The 23,150-nt window shown below is 42.4% G+C and overlaps 1 protein-coding gene across 1 annotated transcript in view; it reads right to left on the bottom strand.

Annotated features, from left to right (window-relative positions):
* The window catches only part of l(2)05287 (WD repeat-containing protein l(2)05287), a 188,534-nt gene that overhangs the window by 88,423 nt on the left and 76,961 nt on the right, over positions 1-23,150 (bottom strand). Inside the window, exons 7-8 of the mRNA XM_071663178.1 lie at positions 20,028-20,183; positions 4,410-4,600 (exon numbers count right to left, since the gene is read on the bottom strand). Coding sequence (XP_071519279.1) covers positions 4,410-4,600; positions 20,028-20,183 — 347 coding nt within the window. The remainder of the gene's footprint in view (positions 1-4,409; positions 4,601-20,027; positions 20,184-23,150) is intronic.

The following is a 23,150-nucleotide window of genomic DNA, read 5'->3' on the forward strand; positions in this document are numbered from 1 at the left end:
GGAGTGGGAGGGGGGCTGGATCTGGAGAAGGCATATGATAGAGTTGATAGAGATGCTCTGTGGAAGGAACTAAGAATATATGGTGTGGGAGGCAAGTTGTTAGAAGCAGTGAAAAGTTTTTATCGAGGATGTAAGGCATGTGTACATGTACAGAGAGAGGAAAGTGATTGGTTCTCAGTGAATGTTGGTTTGTGGCAGGGGTGTGTGATGTCTCCATGGTTGTTTAATTTGTTTATGAATGGGGTTGTTAGGGAGGTGAATGCAAGAGTTTTGGAAAGAGGGGCAAGTATACAGTCTGTTGTGGATGAGAGAGCTTGGGAAGTGAGTCAGTTGTTGTTCGCTGATGATACAGTGCTGGTGGCGGTTTCATGTAAGAAACTGCAGAAGCTGGTGACTGAGTTTGGTAAAGTGTGTGAAAGAAGAAAGCTGAGAGTAAATGTGAATAAGGGCAAGCTTATTTGGTACAGTAGGGTTGAGGGACAAGTCAAATGGGAGGTAAGTTTGTATGGAGAAAAACTGGAGGAAGTGAAGTGTTTTAGATATCTGGGAGTGGATTTGGCAGCGGATGGAGCCATGGAAGCGGAGGTGAATCATAGGGTGAGGGAGGGGGAGAAAGTTCTGGGAGCATTGAAGAATTTGTGGAAGTCGAGAACATTATCTCGGAAAGAAAAAATGGGTATGTTTGAAGGAATAGTACTTCCAACAATGTTATATGGTTGTGAGGCGTGGGCTATAGATAGAGTTGTGCGGAGGAGGGTGGATGTGCTGGAAATGAGATGTTTGAGGACAATATGTGGTGTGAGGTGGTTTGATCGAGTAAGTAATAATAGGGTAAGAAAGATGGGTGGTAATAAAAAGATTGTGGTTGAGAGAGAAGAAGAGGGTGTTTTGAAGTGGTTTGGTCACATGGAGAGAATGAATGAGGAAAGATTGACCAAGAGGATATATGTGTCATAGGTGGAGGGAACGAGTAGAAGTGGGAGACCAAATTGGAGGTGGAAAGGCATGCAAGGAATAGAGTGAATTGAAAGGATGTGGTATACCGGGCTCGACTGCTGTCAATGGATTGAACCAGGGCATGTGAAGCGTCTAGGGTAAACCATGGAAAGTTCTGTGGGGCCTGGATATGGAAAGGGTGCTGTGGTTTCGGTGCATTATTACATGACAGCTAGAGACTGACTGTGAACGAATGTGGCCTTTGTTGTCTTTTCCTCGCGCTACCTCACGTACATGAGGGGGTAGGTGGTTGTTATTTCATGTGTGGCGGGGTGGCAATGGGAATGAATAAAGGCAGACAGTATGAATTATGTACATGTGTATTTATGTATATGTCTGTGTGTGTATATATATGTATACGTTGAGATGTATAGGTATGTATATTTGCGTGTGTGGACGTGTATGTATATACATGGGTATGTGGGTGGGTTGGGCCATTCTTTCATGTTTCCTTGCGCTACATCGCTAATGCAGGAGACAGCGACAAAGCAAAATAAATGAATAAATAAATACTCAGTCTCTCCTGGAACTTCCTCACACAAGTCTCCTTCCCAAGCTAACTTACTCTCACCACTCTCTTCACCCCAACATTCTCTTTTCTTTCCTGAAAACCTCTACAAATCTTCACCTTTGCCTCCACAAGATAATGATCAGACATCCCTCCAGTTGCACCTCTCAGCACATTAACATCCAAAAGTCTCTCTTTCGTGTGCCTATCAATTAACACATAATCCAATAACGCTCTCTGGCCATCTCTCCTACTTACATATGTATACTTATGTATATCTCTCTTTTTAAACCAGGTATTCCCAATCACCCGTCCTTTTTCAGCACATAAATCTACAAGCTCTTCACCATTTTTATTTACAACACTGAACACTCCATGTACAACAATTATTCCCTCAACTACCACATTACTCATCTTTGCATTCAAATCACCCATCACTATAACCCGGTCTCATGCATCAAAACTACTAACACACTCACTCAGCTGCTCCCAAAACACTTGCCTCTCATGATCTTTCTTCTCTTGCCCAGGTGCATATGCACCAATAATCACCCACCTCTCTCCATCCACTTTCAGTTTTACCCATATCAATGTAGAGTTTACTTTCTTACACTCTATCACATACTCCTACCACTCCTGTTTCAGGAGTAGTGCTGCTCCTTTCCTTGCTCTTGCTCTCTTACTAACCCCTGACTTTACTCCCAAGACATTCCCAAACCACTCTTACCCTCTACCCTTGAGCTTCGTTTCACTCAGAGCCAAAACATCCAGGTTCCTTTCCCCAAGCATACTACCTGTGTATGTATGTATGTGTGTATATGTTGATATGTACATGTATATGCATGTATAATGTGCAAGTACAGGTGTTTATGTATATGTTGTGGAGGAGAGGGCTTGGGAAGAGAGTCAGTTGTTGTTCGCTGATGATACAGCGCTGGTGGCTGATTTGCGTGAGAAACTGCAGAAGTTGGTGACAGTTTGGTGTAGTGTGTGGACGAAGAAAGGTGAGAGTAAATGTGAATAAGAGCAAGGTTATTAGGTTCAGTAGGTTTGAGGGACAAGTTAATTGGGAGGTAAGTTTGAATGGAGAAAATATGGAGAAAGTGAAGTGTTTTAGATATCTGGGAGTGGATTTAGCACCAGATTGAACAAAGGACATGGATTGAGTCACAGGGTGGGGGAGGAGGTGAAGGCTCTGGGAGCACTGAAGTATGTGTGGAAGGGAAGAACGTTATCTCAGAGAGCAAAAATGGGTATGTTTGAAGTAATAGTGGTTCCAACAATGTTAAATGGTTGTGGAGGAGGGTGGATGTGTTGGAAATGAGGTGTTTGAGGACAATATGTGGTGTGAGGTGGTTTGATCGAGTAAGTAATGAAAGGTTAAGAGAGATGTGTGGTAATAAAAAGAGTGTGATTGAGAGAGCAGAAGAGGGTGTGCTGAAATGATTTGGTCACATGGAGAGAATGAGTGATGAAAGATTGACGAAGAGGATATAAGTGTCAGAGGTAGAGGGAATGAGGAGAAGCAGGAGACCAAATTGGAGGTGGAAGGATGGAGTGAAAAAGATTTTGAGTGGTTGTGGCCTGAACAAACCGGAGGGAGAAAGGCGTGCAAGGAACAGAGTGAATTGGAACGATGTGGTATACCAAGGTCGATGTGCTGTCAATGGATTGAACCAGGGCATGTGAAGCATCTGGGGTAAACCATGGAAAGCTTTGTGGGGCCTGGATGTGGAAAGGGAGCTGTGGTTTCGGTGAATTACACATGACAGCTAGAGACTTAGTGTGAACGAATCTGGCCTTTTTAGTCTTTTCCTAGGGCTACGTCGCGGATTGTGTGTGTGTGTGTGTGTGTGTGTGTGTGTGTGTGTGTGTGTGTGTGTGTGTGTGTGTGTGTGTGTGTGCTATTTCATTTCTGGCGGGGTGGTGACAGGAATGGATGAAGGGAACAAGCATGAAACAGTACATGTGTATATATGTATACGTCTGTGTATGTATATGTATGTATACATTGAAAGGTATATGTATATGTGCGTGTGTGGGCATTTATGTATATACATGTGTATGTGGATGGGTTGGGCCATTCTTTTGTGTGTTTCCTTGAGCTACCTTGCTAACGCGGGAAGCGGCGATTAAGTATAATACAAAAAAATATAAAATATATACATGTGTGTGTATGAGTGAATGGGCCATTCTTTGTCTGTTTTCTGGCACTTCCCTGGTGATGCGGGAAACAGCAATCAAGTATAGTAAATAAAATAAATTAATAAATATCTATTGGCAATAAAATAAAGGATTACTAAAGGGTTAGTGTCTCCAAAAGTTGATGCTTCTCTTGGAGGTAATTCTGAGGGGGATATCAAGCATATGCAAGCCCTTAATAGTGTTTCATTCATAAAATCCCCGGGAAATGAAGAGTTATGTTAAGTCTGCATTATATGTGAACTGGCAACAGTTGCAAAACCTGAAACAAGGAGGCAAGGACAGAAGTCACACTAATCCATTCCACTCCAGCACCACCTTAAGCCCTGGTTTACCACCACAATTTTTGACAAGCATCCATTAAATATACAGCAACGATTCCTGGATCAAATAATTTAGGGGGGGGATGTTATGGTCAAGCCTAGTTCATCTCTCTCTACCTCCCAGAAACTCTCTCTCCACCTCATTACTATCTTTTTCAATAAGTTTTCATTGTACTTCATCTAAATTACATCACTTAAGAGTGAGGTACAACAGTGGTGGGCTAAGATATTCTACGTTCAGTCCTTAAGTATGAGTTGAGAAAATTTTTACTCAGGAACCATGAAAACCTATTGCTATGCACAGCCTGGTGGTTGTAATGCTGCTCCACAATCCCAAGGGACATATCTATCCTAAACTATAAATCAATAAGAATACTTACATGGTATAGCTGTCTGGAATGATGAACATCATAAAACTGAACATGACCTATTCTGCCATTCAAGACGACAGCTCTGGAACGATGGTCATATGCGATCCCTGCTGAGAAGTTTTTTTTGGTCTCAGTGTTCATTGAAAGACCCTGTATAATTCCCATCAGCGTGTACGCCTTTGCAGAAATAGTTGATAATGCTGTGTGAACACAAAAATATATATTCACTTTTCTTATTATGCTTAACCACCATCTCCCGCGACAGCAAGGTAGCACAAGGAAACAGATGAAAAATGGCCCAACCCACCCACATACATGTGTATTTACATAAACGTCCACACACACACATATACATACATTTGCATTTCACCATATACGTACACACATATAAATATATTCACATGTACATATTCATACTTGCTGCCTTCATCTATTCCTGTAGCCACCAAGTCACACATTCTTCAACACTTCCAGAGCCTTCGCCCCCTCCTCCACCCTGTGTGACTCACTTCTGCTTCCATGGTTCCATCCTCTTATAAGTAAACTTCCAGATATCTGAAACACTTCACTTCCTCTTGTTTTGCTCCATTCAACCTTACCTCCTTATTAACTTGTCCCTCAACCCTACTGAACCTTGCTCTTATTCACAGACTGCATACTTGGCCCTCTCTCCAAAACTCTTGCATTCACAAACAAGTTAAACAACAATGGAGACATTACACACCCCTGCTGCAAACCCACATTCACTGGGAACCAATCACTTTCCTCTCTTCCTATTCGCACACACCTTACAGCCTTGGAAAAACTTTTCACTGTTTCTAGCAACTTACCTCCCACACCACATAATCTTAAAACCTTCCACAAAGCATTTCTATCAACCATATCATATGCCTTCTCCAGATCCATAAATGCTACATACAAATCCATCTGATCTTATAAGTATTTCTCAGATATATTCTTCAAAGCAAACACCTGATCCACACATTCTCTACCACTTCTGAAACCACACTGCTCTTCCCCAATCTGATGCCCTGTACATGCCTTTACCCTCTCAATCAATACCCTCCCATACAATTTTGCAGGAATACTCCACAAACTTATGCCTCTGTAATTTGAACACTCACTTTTATCCCCTTTACCTTTGTACAAGGGCACTATGCATGCACTCCGCCAATCCTCAGGTACTTCACCATGATCCATACACACAATGAAAATCCTTATTAACCCATCAACAACACAGTCATCACCTTTTTTTATAAGTTCCACTGCAATACCCTCCAAACCCGCCACCTTGCCAGCTTTCATCTTCCACAAACTTTCACTACCTCTTCTCTGTCTACCAAACCATTCTCCGTAACTCTCTCACTTTCCACACCACCCCAACCAAAACACCCTATATCTGCCACTCCATCATCAAACACAGTCAACAAATCTTCAAAATATTCACACAATCTCCTTCAAACTTCATCACTACTTATTATCACCTCCTCATCTGCCCGCTTCACTGATGTTCCCATTTGCTCTCTTGTCTTACGCAATTCAATTACCTCCTTTCAAAACATCTTTTTATTCTCCCTAAAATTTAATGATACTCTCTCACCTCAACTCTCATTTGCCCTCTTTTTCACCTCTTGCAACTTTCCCCTGACCTCCTGCCACTTTCTTTCATACCTTTCCCAGTCATTTCCATCACTTCCCTGCAAAAATCATCCTAAAGCCTCTCTCTTCTCATTCACTAAAAATCTTACTTCTTCATCCTACCACTCACTAACCTTTCTAATCTGCCAAACTCTCACCTGTCTCATGCCATATGCATCTTGTGCAAGCCATCACTGCTTCCCTAAATACATCCAATTCCTCCCCCACTCCACTTACATCATTTGCTCCACCATTTTGACATTCTGCACCCAATCTCTCCTGGTATTTCCTCACATAAGTCTCCTTTCCAAGCTCACTTACTCTCACCACTCTCCATAACATCCTCTTTTCTTTTCTAAAACCTCTACAAATCTTCATTTTTGCCTCCACAAGATAGTAACCAGACATCCCTACAGCTGCCCCTATCAGCTCATTAACATCCAAAAGTCTCTTTTACATGGCTAACAATTAACACAATCCAATAACACCCTTTGGCCACCTCTCCTACTAACAAAGGTACATATATCATATCTATTTATTATCATACTTTGTTGCTGTCTCACACGTTAACAAGGAAGCACAAGGAAATAGACGAAAAAATGGCCCAACCCACCCACATACACATGAATATGCATAAACGCTCAAGCACGCACATATACATAACTATACATTTCAACATATACATACATATACAGACACAAATATAAACATATATACACAAGTACATATTCATACTTGCTGCATCCATCCATTCCCGTCGCCACCCTGCCACATATGATATGGCACCCCCCTGCCCCCGCGCATGCGCACAAAGTAGCGCTAGGAAAAGACAAAAAAGGCCAATTTCATTCACACTCAGCTGTCATGTAATAATGCACCAAAACCACACCTCCCTTTCCATATCCAGGCCCTACAAAACTTGCCATGGTTTACCCCATATGCTTCACATGCCTCGATTCAATCCACTGGCAGCCAGTTGACCACGGTATACCACATCATTCCAATTCACTCTATTCCTTGCATGCCTTTCACCCTCCTGTATCTTCAGGCCCCGATCGCTTAAAATCTTTTTCACTCCATCCTTCCACCTACAATTTGATCTCCCACATCTCGGTCCCTCCACCTCAACATATATCCTATTTGTCAATCTTCTCTCACTCATTCTCTCGATGTGACCAAACCATTTCAATACACCCTCTTCTGCTCTCTCAACCACACTCTTTCTATTACCACACATCTCTCTTACCCTTTCATTACCTCACACCACATATTGTCCTTAAACATCTCATTTCCAACACATCCATCCTCCTCCGCACAACCCTATCTATAGCACATGCCTCACAACATACAACATTGTTGGAACCACTATTCCTTCAAACATACCATTTTTACTCTCTTAGATAATGTTCTTGCCTTCCATGCATTCTTCTACACTCCCAGAACCTTCACCCCCTCCCCCACCCTGTGATTCACTTCCACTTCCATGATTATATCTGCTCCCAAATCCACTCCCAGATATCTGAAACTCTTCACTTCCTCAGTTTTTCTCCATTCAAACTTACCTCCCAATTTACTTGTCCACAACCCTACCGTACCTAATAACCTTGCTCTTATTCACATTTACTCTCAGCTTTTTTCTTTCACACACTTTACTAAACTTAATCAAAAGCTTCTCCGGTTTCTCACCTGAATCAGCCAACAGCACTGTATCATCAGCAAACAACAACTGACTCACTTCAGAAGCCCTCTCATCCACAACAGACTGCATACTTGCCCCTCTCTCCAAAACTCTTGCATTCACCTCCCTAACAACCCCATCCATAAACAAATTAAACAACCATGGAGACATCATGCACCCCTGCCACAAACCAACTTTCACTGGGAACCAATCACTTTCCTCTGTTCCTACTCATACACATGCCTTACATCCTCGATAAAAACTTTTCACTGCTTCTACCAACTTAACTTACACACCATATACTCTTAATATCTTCTACAGAGCATCTCTATCAACCCTTTATCTGCCTTCTCCAGATCTATAAATGCTCCATACAAATCCATCTGCTTTTCTAAGTATTTCTCACATACATTCTTCAAAGCAAACACCTAATCCACACATCCTCTAAGACTTCTGAAACCACACTTCTCTTCCCCAATCTGATGCTCTGTACATGAATTCAACCCTCTCAGTCAATACCTTCCCATATAATTTCCTGGGAATATTCAACAAACTTATACCTCTGTAAGATGCACACTCACCTTTATCCCCTTTGCCTTTGTTTATACCTCTATAATTTGAGCACTCACCTTTATCCCCTTTGCCTTTGTACAATGGCACTATTCATGCATTCCACCAATCCTCAGGCACTTCACCATGAACCATATATACAGTGAATGTCTTCACCAACCAGTCAACAATACAGTAACCCCCTTTTTTAATATATTCCACTGCAATACCATCTAAACCCACTGCCTTGCTGGCTTTTATCTTCCACAAAGCTTTCACTACCTCTTCTCTGTTTACCAAATCATTCTCCCTGACTCCTCTCACTTCGCACACCGCCTCAACCAAAACACCCTATATCTGCCACTCTATCATCAAACACATTCAACAAAACCTCAAAATACTCACTCCCTCTCACTTCAACGCTACTTATTATTACCTCCAAATTTCCCCTTCACTGATGCTCCAATTTGTTCTCTTGTCTTATGCACTTTATTTACCTCTTTCCAAAATATCTTTTATATTTATTTCAGGGGTGTGTGATGTCTCCATGGTTGTTTAATTTGTTTATGGATGGGGTTGTTAGGGAGGTAAATGCAAGAGTCCTGGAAAGAGGGGCAAGTATGAAGTCTGTTGGGGATGAGAGAGCTTGGGAAGTGAGTCAGTTGTTGTTCGCTGATGATACAGCGCTGGTGGCGGATTCATGTGAGAAACTGCAGAAGCTGGTGACTGAGTTTGGTAAAGTGTGTGGAAGAAGAAAGTTAAGAGTAAATGTGAATAAGAGCAAGGTTATTAGGCACAGTAGGGTTGAGGGTCAAGTCAATTGGGAGGTGAGTTTGAATGGAGAAAAACTGGAGGAAGTGAAGTGTTTTAGATATCTGGGAGTGGATCTGGCAGCAGATGGAACCATGGAAGCGGAAGTGGATCATAGGGTGGGGGAGGGGGCGAAAATTTTGGGAGCCTTGAAAAATGTGTGGAAGTCGAGAACATTATCTCGGAAAGCAAAAATGGGTATGTTTGAAGGAATAGTGGTTCCAACAATGTTGTATGGTTGCGAGGCGTGGGCTATGGATAGAGTTGTGCGCAGGAGGATGGATGTGCTGGAAATGAGATGTTTGAGGACAATGTGTGGTGTGAGGTGGTTTGATCGAGTAAGTAACGTAAGGGTAAGAGAGATGTGTGGAAATAAAAAGAGCGTGGTTGAGAGAGCAGAAGAGGGTGTTTTGAAATGGTTTGGGCACATGGAGAGAATGAGTGAGGAAAGATTGACCAAGAGGATATATGTGTCGGAGGTGGAGGGAACGAGGAGAAGAGGGAGACCAAATTGGAGGTGGAAAGATGGAGTGAAAAAGATTTTGTGTGATCGGGGCCTGAACATGCAGGAGGGTGTAAGGAGGGCAAGGAATAGAGTGAATTGGAGCGATGTGGTATACAGGGGTTGACGTGCTGTCAGTGGAGTGAATCAAGGCATGTGAAGCGTCTGGGGTAAACCATGGAAAGCTGTGTAGGTATGTATATTTGCGTGTGTGGACGTGTGTATGTACATGTGTATGGGGGGGGGGGGTTGGGTCATTTCTTTCGTCTGTTTCTTGCGCTACCTCGCAAACACGGGAGACAGCGACAAAGTATAAAAAAAAAAAAAAAAAAAAAAAATTATTTCATTTATTATACTTTGTCGCTGTCTCCCACGTTAGCAAGGTAGTGCAAGGAAATAGACGAAAGAATGGCCCAACCGACCCACATACACATGTATATACATGCACGTCCACACACGCACATATACATACCTCTTCATTCTAATGTATACACATATATACATACACAGACATATACATTTCTATACATGTACATAATTCATACTTGCTGCCTTTATTCATTCCCATTGCCACCCCACCACACATGAAATGACAACCTCCACCGCCCGCAAGCGCACGAGGTAGCACTAGGAAAAGACAACAAAGGCCATATTCGTTCACACTCAGTCTCTGGCTGTCATGTATAATGCACCGAAACCATGGTTTACCCCAGACACTTCACATGCCCTGGTTCAATCCATTGACAGCAAGTTGACCCCAGTATACCACGTCATTTCAATTCACTCTATTCCATGCATGCCTTTCACCCTCCTGCATGTTCAGGCCCTGATCACTCAAAATCTTTTTCACTCCATCTTTCCACCTCCAATTTGGTCTCGCACTTCTCCTAAATCCCTCCACCTCTGACACATATATCATCTTTGTCAATCTTTCCTCACTCATTCTCTCCATGTGACAAAACCACTTCAAAACATCCTCTTCTGCTCTCTCTACCACACTCTTTTTCTTAACACACATCTCTCTTACCCTTTCATTACTTACTCGATCAAACCAACTCACACCACATATTGTCCTAATCATCTCATTTCCAACACATCCACCCTCCTCTGCAAAACCCTATCTATAGCCCAGACTTTGCAACCATATAACATTGTTGGAACCACTATTCCTTCAAACATACCCATCTTTGCTTTCCAAGATAATGTTCTCGCCTTCCACACATTTTTCAATGCTCCCAGAACTTTCATCCCTTCCCCCACCCTGTGACTCACTTCCGCTTCCATGATTATATCTGCTGCCAAATCCACTCCCAGATATCTGAAACACTTCACTTCCTCAGTTTTTCTCCATTCAAACTTACCTCCCAATTTACTTGTCCACAACCCTACCGTACTTAATAACCTTGCTCTTATTCACGTTTACTCTCAGCTTTTTTCTTTCACACACTTTACTAAACTTAATCAAAAGCTTCTCCGGTTTCTCACCTGAATCAGCCAACAGCACTGTATCATCAGCAAACAACAACTGACTCACTTCAGAAGCCCTCTCATCCACAACAGACTGCATACTTGCCCCTCTCTCCAAAACTCTTGCATTCACCTCCCTAACAACCCCATCCATAAACAAATTAAACAACCATGGAGACATCATGCACCCCTGCCGCAAACCAACTTTCACTGGGAACCAATCACTTTCCTCTGTTCCTACTCATACACATGCCTTACATCCTCGATAAAAACTTTTCACTGCTTCTACCAACTTAACTTCCACACCATATACTCTTAATATCTTCTACAGAGCATCTCTATCAACCCTTTATCTGCCTTCTCCAGATCTATAAATGCTCCATACAAATCCATCTGCTTTTCTAAGTATTTCTCACATACATTCTTCAAAGCAAACACCTAATCCACACATCCTCTAAGACTTCTGAAACCACACTTCTCTTCCCCAATCTGATGCTCTGTACATGAATTCAACCCTCTCAGTCAATACCTTCCCATATAATTTCCTGGGAATACTCAACAAACTTATACCTCTGTAAGATGCACACTCACCTTTATCCCCTTTGCCTTTGTTTATACCTCTATAATTTGAGCACTCACCTTTATCCCCTTTGCCTTTGTACAATGGCACTATTCATGCATTCCACCAATCCTCAGGCACTTCACCATGAACCATATATACAGTGAATGTCTTCACCAACCAGTCAACAATACAGTAACCCCCTTTTTTAATATATTCCACTGCAATACCATCTAAACCCACTGCCTTGCTGGCTTTTATCTTCCACAAAGCTTTCACTACCTCTTCTCTGTTTACCAAATCATTCTCCCTGACTCCTCTCACTTCGCACACCGCCTCAACCAAAACACCCTATATCTGCCACTCTATCATCAAACACATTCAACAAAACCTCAAAATACTCACTCCCTCTCACTTCAACGCTACTTATTATTACCTCCAAATTTCCCCTTCACTGATGCTCCAATTTGTTCTCTTGTCTTATGCACTTTATTTACCTCTTTCCAATTTTTTTTTTTTTTTTTTTTTTTTTTTTTATACTTTGTCGCTGTCTCCCGCGTTTGCGAGGTAGCGCAAGGAAACAGACGAAAGAAATGGCCCAACCCCCCCCCCCCCCCATACACATGTACATACACACGTCCACACACGCAAATATACATACCTACACAGCTTTCCATGGTTTACCCCAGACGCTTCACATGCCTTGATTCAATCCACTGACAGCACGTCAAACCCTGTATACCACATCGCTCCAATTCACTCTATTCCTTGCCCTCCTTTCACCCTCCTGCATGTTCAGGCCCCGATCACACAAAATCTTTTTCACTCCATCTTTCCACCTCCAATTTGGTCTCCCTCTTCTCCTCGTTCCCTCCACCTCCGACACATATATCCTCTTGGTCAATCTTTCCTCACTCATTCTCTCCATGTGCCCAAACCATTTCAAAACACCCTCTTCTGCTCTCTCAACCACGCTCTTTTTATTTCCACACATCTCTCTTACCCTTACGTTACTTACTCGATCAAACCACCTCACACCACACATTGTCCTCAAACATCTCATTTCCAGCACATCCATCCTCCTGCGCACAACTCTATCCATAGCCCACGCCTCGCAACCATACAACATTGTTGGAACCACTATTCCTTCAAACATACCCATTTTTGCTTTCCGAGATAATGTTCTCGACTTCCACACATTTTTCAAGGCTCCCAAAATTTTCGCCCCCTCCCCCACCCTATGATCCACTTCCGCTTCCATGGTTCCATCCGCTGACAGATCCACTCCCAGATATCTAAAACACTTCACTTCCTCCAGTTTTTCTCCATTCAAACTCACCTCCCAATTGACTTGACCCTCAACCCTACTGTACCTAATAACCTTGCTCTTATTCACATTTACTCTTAACTTTCTTCTTCCACACACTTTACCAAACTCAGTCACCAGCTTCTGCAGTTTCTCACATGAATCAGCCACTAGCGCTGTATCATCAGCGAACAACAACTGACTCACTTCCCAAGCTCTCTCATCCCCAACAGACTTCATACTTGCCCCTCTTTCCAGGACTCTTGCATTTACCTCCCTAACAACCCCATCCATAAACAAATTAAACAACCATGGAGACATCACACACCCCTGCCGCAAACCTACATTCACTGAGAACCAATCACTTTCCTCTCTTCCTACACGTACACATGCCTTACATCCTCGATAAAAACTTTTCACTGCTTCTAACAACTTGCCTCCCACACCATATATTCTTAATACCTTCCACAGAGCATCTCTTTCCAAAATATCTTTTATATTTATTTCATTTATTATACTTTGTCGCTGTCTCCCACGTTAGCAAGGTAGTGCAAGGAAATAGACGAAAGAATGGCCCAACCGACCCACATACACATGTATATACATGCACGTCCACACACGCACATATACATACCTCTTCATTCTAATGTATACACATATATACATACACAGACATATACATTTCTATACATGTACATAATTCATACTTGCTGCCTTTATTCATTCCCATTGCCACCCCACCACACATGAAATGACAACCTCCACCGCCCGCAAGCGCACGAGGTAGCACTAGGAAAAGACAACAAAGGCCATATTCGTTCACACTCAGTCTCTGGCTGTCATGTATAATGCACCGAAACCATGGTTTACCCCAGACACTTCACATGCCCTGGTTCAATCCACTGACAGCAAGTTGACCCCAGTATACCACATCATTTCAATTCACTCTATTCCATGCATGCCTTTCACCCTCCTGCATGTTCAGGCCCTGATCACTCAAAATCTTTTTCACCCCATCTTTCCACCTCCAATTTGGTCTCGCACTTCTCCTAAATCCCTCCACCTCTGACACATATATCATCTTTGTCAATCTTTCCTCACTCATTCTCTCCATGTGACAAAACCACTTCAAAACATCCTCTTCTGCTCTCTCTACCACACTCTTTTTCTTAACACACATCTCTCTTACCCTTTCATTACTTACTCGATCAAACCAACTCACACCACATATTGTCCTAATCATCTCATTTCCAACACATCCACCCTCCTCTGCAAAACCCTATCTATAGCCCAGACTTTGCAACCATATAACATTGTTGGAACCACTATTCCTTCAAACATACCCATCTTTGCTTTCCAAGATAATGTTCTCGCCTTCCACACATTTTTCAATGCTCCCAGAACTTTCATCCCTTCCCCCACCCTGTGACTCACTTCCGCTTCCATGGTTCCATCCGCTGCCAAATCCACTCCTAGATATCTAAAACTCTTCACTTCCTCCAGTTTTTCTGCATTCAAACTAACCTCCCATTTGACTTGTCCCTCAACCCTATTGTACCTAATAACCTTGCTCTTATTCACATTTACTCTCAGCTTTCTTCTTTCACACACTTTACCAAACTCAATCACCAGCTTCTGCAGTTTCTCACCCGAATCAGCCACCAGCGCTGTATCATCAGCGAACAACAACTGACTCAAATTCCCAAGCCCTCTTATCCACAACAGACTGCATACTTACCCCTCTCTCCAAAATTCTTCCATTCACCTCCCTAACACCCCCATCCATAAACAAATTAAACAACCATGGAGACATCACACACCCTTGCCACAAACCAACAATCACTGAGAACCAATCACTTTCCTCTCTTCCTACTCTTACACATGCCTTACATCCTCGATAAAAACTTTTCACTGCTTCTAACAACTTGCCTCCCACACCACATATTCATAATACCTTCCACAGAGCATTTCTATCAACCTAACAACTCCATCATATGCCTTCTCCAGATCCATAAATGCTACATACAAATCCATTTGCTTTTCTGAGCATTCCTCACTTACATTCTTCAAAGCAAACACCTGATCCACACATCCTCTACCACTTCTGAAACCACACTGTTCTTCCTTAATCTGATGCTCTGTCCATGCCTTCACCCTCTCAATCAATACCCTCCCATATAATTTCCCAGGAATACTCAACAAACTTATACCTCTGTAATTTGAGCACTCACCTTTATCCCCTTTTCCTTTGTACAATGGCACCATGCATGCATTCCGCCAATCCTCAGGCACCTCACCATGAGTCATACATATATTAAATATCCTTACGAACCAGTCAACAACACAGTCACCCTCTTCCATTTATAAATTCCACTGCAATTCCATCCAATCCTGCTGCCTTGCCAACTTTCATCTATCGCAAAAGTTTCACTACCTCTTCTCTGTTTACTAAATCATTCTCCCTAACCCTCTCACTTCATACACCACCTCGGCCAAAACACCCTATATCTGCCACTCTATCATCAAGCACATACAACAAACCTTCAAAATACTCACTCTATCTCCTTCTCACATCACCACTACTTGGCATTACCTCCCCATAAACCCCCTTCACTGTTGTTCCCATTTGTTCTCTTGTCTTACGCACTTTATTTACCTGGTTCCAAAACATCTTTTTATTCTCCCTAAAATCTAATGATACTCTCTCACCCCAACTCTCATCTGCCCTCTTTTTCACCTCTTGCACCTTTCTCTCGACCCCCCGCCTCTTTCTTTTATACATCTCCCAGTTATTTGCATTATTTCCCTGCAAAACTCGTCCAAATGCCTCTCTCTTCTCTTTCACTAATAATCTTAACTTCTTCATCCCACCACTCACTACCCTTTTTGATCTGCCCATCTCCCACACTTCTCATGCCACAAGCATCTTTTGCGCAAGCCATCACTGCTTCCCTAAATACATCCAATTCCTCCCCAACTCCCCCTCTGTCCTTTGCTCTCACCTTTTTCCATTCTGCACTCAGTCTCTCCTGGTACTTCCTCACACAATTCTCCTTTCCAAGCTCACTTACTCTCACCATTCTCTTCACCCCAACATTCTCTTCTTTTCTGAAAACCTCTGCAAATCTTCACCCTCACCTCCACAAGATAATGATCAGACATCCCTCCGATTGCACCTCTCAGCACATTAACATCCAAAAGTCTCTTTCATGTGCCTATCAATTAACATGTAATCCAATAACGCTCTCTGGCCATCTCTCCTACTTACATACATATACATATGTACATCTCTCTTTTTAAACCAGGTATTTCCAATCACCAGTCTTTTTTCAGCACACAAATTTACATTTCTATTCACAACACTGAACATTCCATGTACACCAATCATTCCCTCAACTGCCACATTATGCACCTTTGCATTCAAATCACCCATCACTATAACCCAGTCTCGTGCATCAAAACTATTAACACACTCACTCAGCTGCTCCCAAAACACTTGCCTCTCATGATCTTTCTTCTCATGCCCAGGTGCATATGCACCAATAATCAATCACCCATCTCTCTCCATCCACTTTCAGTTTTACCCATATCAATCTAGAGTTTACTTTCTTACACTCTATCACATACTCCCACCACTCCTGTTTCAGGAGTAGTGCTGCTCCTTCCCTTGCTCTTGTCCTTTCACCAACTCCTGACTTTACACCCAAAACATTCTCAAACCACTCTTCCCCTTTACCCTTGAACTCTGTTTCACTCAGAGCCAAAACATCCAGGTTCCTTTCTTCAAACATACTGCCTATCTCTCCTTTTTTCTCAACTTGGTTACATACACACACATTTAGACACCCCAATCTGAGACTTTGAGGAGGTTGAGCACTCCCTGTGTGACTCCTTCTTCTGTTTCCCCTTTTAGAAGGTTAAAATACTAGGAGGGGAGGGTTTCTAGCCCACTGTTCCCGTCCCCTTTAGTCGCCTTCTATGACACTTGAGGAAAGCGTGGGAAGTATTCTTTCTCTAACCCCAACCCTTATCTGCCCTCTTTTTTACCTCTTGCACATGTCTCTTAACCTCTTGCCTCTTCCTTTTATTCATCTTTCAATCATTTGCACTGTTTCCTAGAATAAACTGTCTAAATAACTCTCTCTTCTGTCAATAACAATCTTATTTCTTCATCCCACCACTCACTACACTTTCTAATCTACCTACCTCCCACCTTTCTCATGCCACAGGGAATAGAGTAGGGATACACAGGGATACTTCCGAAACATTCCCTGCGTGATGTAGAAGGTGATTAAAGGGGGACGGGAGCAGGGGGCTAGAAACCCTCCCCTTCTTGTATTTTTACTTTCTAAAAGGGGAAACAGAAGAAGGAGTCATGCAGGGAGTGCTCATGCTCCTCGAAGGCTCAGACTGGGGAGTCTAAATGTGTGTGGATGTAACCAAGATGAGAAAAAAGAAGACAGGTAGTATGTTTGAGAAAAGGATTTTGGCTCTGAGTAAAACGACGCTCAAGGGAAAAGAGGAAGATTGGTCTGGGAACGTCTTGGGATTAAAGTCGGGTTGGTGAAAGGACAAGAGAAAAGGAAGGAGTAGCACTACTCCTGAAGCAGGAGTTGTAGAAGTATGTGATAGAGTGTAAGAAAGTAAACTCTAGATTGATATGGGTAAAACTGAGAGTGGCTGGAGAGAGATGGATTATTATTGGTGCATATGCACCTGGTCATGAGAAGAAAGATTATGAGAGGCAAGTGTTTTGGGAGCAGCTGAGCGAGTGTGTTAGCAGCTTTGATGCACGAGACCGTATTATAGTGATGGGTGATTTGATTGCAAAGGTGAGTAATGTGGCAGTTGAGGGTATAATTGGTGTACATGGGGTGTTTAGTGTTGTAAATGGAAATGATGAAGAGCTTATAGATTTGTTTACTGAAAAAGAACTGGTGATAGAGAATACCTGGTTTAAAAAGAGAGATATACATAAGTATATGTATGTAAGTAGGAGAGATAGCCAGAGAGCGTTATTGGATTACATGTTATTTGATAGGCACCCCAAAGAGAGACTTTTGGATGTTAATGTCTTGAGAGGGGCAACTAGAGGGATGTCTGATCACTATCTTGAGGAGGCGAAGGTGAAGATATGTAAAGGTTTTCAAAAAAGAAAAGATTTCAAAAAAGAAAAGAGAGAATGTTGGGGTGAAGAGAGCGGTGAGAGTACGTGAGCTTGGAAAGGAGACTTGTGTGAGGAAGTACTAGGAGATATTGAGTGCAGAATGAAAGAAAGTGAGAGCAAATGATGTAAGGTGAGTGGGAGAGCAATGGGATGTATTTAGGGAACCAGTGATGGCTTGCGAAAAAGATGTTTGTGGCATGAGAAAGGTGGGAGGAGGGCAGATTAGAAAGGGTAGTGAGTGGTTGGATGAAGATGAAGAAGTAAGAGTGCTAGTGAAAGAGAAGAGAGAGGCATTTGGATGATTTTTGCAAGGACATAATGCAAATGACAGAGAGATGTATAAAAGAAAGAGGCAAGAGGTCAAGGGAAAGGTGCAAGAGGTGAAAAAGAGGGCAATTGAGAGTTGGGATGTGAGAGTATCATTAAATTTTAGGGAGAATAAAAAGATGTTTTGGAAGGGGGTAAATAAAGTGCTAAGACAAGAGAACAAATGGAAATATCGGTGAAGGGGGAAAATGGGGAGGTAATAACAATTAATGGAGAAGTGAGAGAGAGATGGAGTGAGGATTTTCAAAGTTTCTTGAATGAGTTTGATGATAGAGAGGCAGATATACGGTGTTTTGGTCTAGGTGGTGTGCCAAGTGAGAGGGCCAGGGAGAATGATTTGGTAAACAGAGAAGAGGTAGAGAAAACTTTGCAGAAGATGAAAGCCAGCAAGGAGGCGGGTTTAGATGGTATTACTGTAAAATGTATTAAAAAGGGGGGTGACTGTGTTGTTGACTGGTTGGTGAGGATATTCAATGTAAGTATGGTTCATGGTGAAGTGCCTGAGGATTGGTAGAATGCATGCATAGTGCCACTGTACAAAAGGGGATAAAGGTAAGTGTTCAAATTACAGAGGTATAAGTTTGTTGAGTATTCCTGGGAAATCATATGGGACAGTAATGATTGAGAAGGTCAAGGCACGTACAGATCATCAGATTGGGGAAGAGCAGTGTGGTTTCAGAAGTGGTCGAGGATGTGTGGATCAGGTGTTTGCTTTGAAGAATATATTGTACTTACTTTGTCGCTGTCTCCCGTGTTAGTGAGGTAGTGCAAGTTAACAGAAAAAAGAATGGCCCAACCCACCCACGTACATGTGTATATACATACACCTCCACAGATGCACATTTTTTTTTTTTATTTTGCTTTGTCGCTGTCTCCCGCGTTTGCGAGGTAGCGCAAGGAAACAGACGAAAGAAATGGCCCAACCCACCCCCATACACAATGTATATACATACACGTCCACCCACGCAAATATACATACCTATACATCTCAATGTACACATATATATATACACACACACAGACACATACATATATACCCATGCACACAATTCACACTGTCTGCCTTTATTCATGCACACACCTATGTACATACCTATATATGTCAACGTATACATATATACACATACACAGACATATACATATATACACATACACAGACATATACATGTATACACATGTGCATAATTCATAATTGCTGCCTTTATTCATTCCCATCGCCACCCTGCCGCACATGGAATGACAGCCCCCTTCCTCCGCATGTGTGCGAGGTAGCGCTAGGAAAAGACAAAGACCACATTCGTTCACACTCAGTCTCTAGCTGTCATGTATTATACACCAAAACCACAGCTCCCTTTCCACATCCAGGCACCACAGAACTTTCCATGGTTTACCCCAGACACTTCACATGCCCTGGTTCAATCCATTGACAGCACGTTGACCCTGGTATAACACATTGTTCCGATTCACTCTATTCCTTGCACGCCTTTCATCCTCCTGCATGTTCAGACCACGATCACTCAAAATCTTTTTCACTCCATCTTTCCACCTCCAATTTGGTCTCCCACTTCTCCTCATTCCCTCCACCTCTGACACATATATTCATTCTTTGTCAATCTTTCCTCACCATTATCAGAATGTGCTGTAAAAACATATTCGTTTTTCACATCTGTTGCAACGAACTTGATGGGCATTCCCAAGCGTGGAAGAAAGTAATGTTCACTTTCACTAAGAGACCACTTGAGAAGCACAGCCTCCCCTCCACCACTGTAAAGTTCATTTCCTGAAAGAGAGCATAATCTTTAATCACAGTTTATGTTAACCAATACACTTAAACAAAGTTTTGGATCTATATTGGCAAACGTTTTTTGTACATGAGTATATTTCCTTAATGTGGTAAAAAAGTCACAAGATATGTATGTGTGGTAATAAAAAGTGTTGCTGAGAGAGCAGAAGAAGGTCTGTTGAAATGGTTTGGACACATGGAGAGAATGATTGAAGAATGATTGAGAAAGAGGATATATGTGTCTGAGGTGGAGTGAACAAGGAGAAGTGGGAGACCAAATTGGAGTTGAATGGATGGAGTGGAAAAGATTTTGAGCAATCAGGGCCTGAACATACAGGAGGATAAAAGGCATGGAAGGAATAGAGTGATTTGGAATGAGGTGGTATACCGGGTCAACATGTCAATGGACTGAACCAGGGCATGTGAAGCTTCTGGGGTAAACCATGGAAAGGTATGTGGGGCAAGGATGTGGAAAGGGAACTGTGGTTTGGGTGCATTATATATGACAGCAAGAGATTTAGTGTGAGCAAATGTGGCCTTTCTTTGTCTTTTCCTGGCACTACCTTGCTGTAGGCAGGGGGTGGGTATTCCCTGTGTGGCGGCAAAGCAACAGGAATGGATGAAGGCAGCAATTATGAATATATACATGTGTATACATATGTCTGTGTATGTATATGTACATATATGCTGATATGTGTATATGCGTGTATGGGCGTTTATGTGGCATATATAGGGTGTTTTGGTTGAGGTGGTGTGTGAAGTGAGAGGGTAAGGGAGAATGAAAGCCGGAAAGGCTGTGGGTGTAGATCGTATTGCAGTGGAATTTATTACAAAAGGGGGTGACTGTGTTGTTGACTGGTTGGTAAGGACATTTAATGTATGTATGGCTAATGGTGAGGTGCCTGAGGATTGGCGGAATGTATGCATAGTGCCACTGTACAAAGGCAAAGGGGATAAAGGTGAGTGTTCAAATCAGAGAGGTATAAGTTTGTTGAGTATTCCTGGGAAATTATATGGGAGGGTATTGATTGAGAGGGTGAAGGCATGTATAGATCATAAGACTGGGGAAGAGCAGTGTCGCTTCAGAAGTGGTAGAGGATGTGTGGATCAGGTGTTTGCTTTGAAGAATGTATGTGAGAAATTCTTAGAAAAACATATGGATTTTTATGTAGCATTTATGATCTGGAGAAGGAATATGATAAGAGTTGACAGAGATGCTCTGTGGAAGGTATAAAGAATATATGGTGTGGGAGGCAAGTTGCTAGAAGCAGTGAAAAGTTTTTTATCGAGGTTGTAAGGCATGTGTACGAGCAGGAAGAGAGGAAAGTGATTACTTCTCAGTGAATGTTGGTAATGCAAGAGTTTTGGAAAGAGGGGCAAGTATGCAGTCTGTTGTGGATGAGATGGGAAGTGAATCAGGTGTTGTTCGCTGATGATACAGCACTGGTGGCTGATTGGTGTAAGAAACTGCAGAAGCTGGTGACTGAGTTTGGTAAAGTGTGTGAAAGAAGAAAGCTGAGAGTAAATGTGAATAAGAGCAAGCTTATTAGGTACAGCAGGGTTGAGAGACAAGTCAATTGGGAGGTAAGTTTGAATGGAGAAAAACTGGAGGAAGTGAAGTGTTTTAGATATCTAGGAGTGGATCTGGCAGCGGATGGAACCATGGAAGTGGAAGTAAATCATAGGGTGGGGGAGAGGGCGAAAGTTCTGGGAGTGTTGAGGAATGTGTGGAAGTTGAGAACATTATCTCGGAAAGCAAAAATGGGTATGTTTGAAGGAATAGTACTTCCAACAATGTTATATGGTTGTGAGGAGTGGGCTATAGATAGAGTTGTGCAGAGGATGGTGGATGTGCTGAAAATGAGATATTTGAGGACAATATGTGGTGTGAGGTGGTTTGATCGAGTAAGAAAGGGTAAGAGAGGTGTGTGGTAATAAAAAGAGTGTGGTTGAGAGCGCAGAAGAGTGTTTTGAAATGGTTTTGTCACATGGAGAGAATGAGTGACGAAAGATTGACCATGAGGATATATGTGTCAGAGGTGGAGGGAACGAGGAGAGGTGAGAGACCAATTTGGAGGTGGAAAGATTGAGTGTAAAAGATTTTCAGTGATTAGGGCCTGAACATGCAGGAGGGTGAAAGGCGTGCAAGGAATAGAGTGAACAGGAACGATGTGGCATACAGGGGTCAACGTGCTGTCAATGGATTGAACCAGGGCATGTGAAGCGTCTGGGGTAAACCATGAAAAGTTCTGTGGGGCCTGGATGTGGAAAGTGAGCTGTGGTTTCAGTGCATTATTACATGACAGCTAGTGACTGAGTGTGAACGAATGTGGCCTTTGTTGTCTTTTCCTAGCACTACCTCGCGTACATAAGGGGGGAGGGGTTTGTTATTTCATGGGTGGCGGGGTGGCGATGGGAATGAATAAAGGCAGACAGTATGAATTATGTATATGTGTATATATGTATATGTCTGTGTGTGTATATATATGTATAGGTTGAGATGTATAGTTATGTATATTTGCGTGTGTGGACATGTATGTATATACATGTGTATGTGGGTGGGTTGGGCCATTCTTTCATCTGTTTCCTTGCGCTACCTCGCTTATGCGGGAGACAGCGACAAAGCAAAATAAATAAATAAAATATATATGTATATATACCTGGGGATAGGGGAGAAAGAATACTTCCCACGTATTCCCTGCGTCTCGTAGTAACCTAGTAACCTTGCTCTTATTCACATTTACTCTTGACTTTCTTCTTTCACACACTTTACCAAATTAAGTCACCAGCTTCTGCAGTTTCTCACGTGAATCAGCCGCCAGCACTGTACCATCAGCGAACAACAACTGACTCACTTCCCAAGCTCTCTCATCCACAACAGACTGCCACTTGCCCCTCTTTCCAAACCCTAACAACCCCATCCATGAATAAATTAAACAACCATGGAGACATCACACACCCCTG

Source organism: Panulirus ornatus, chromosome 1 (genome assembly GCF_036320965.1).
Source record: "Panulirus ornatus isolate Po-2019 chromosome 1, ASM3632096v1, whole genome shotgun sequence".
In the NCBI taxonomy this organism is placed as follows: domain Eukaryota; kingdom Metazoa; phylum Arthropoda; class Malacostraca; order Decapoda; family Palinuridae; genus Panulirus; species Panulirus ornatus.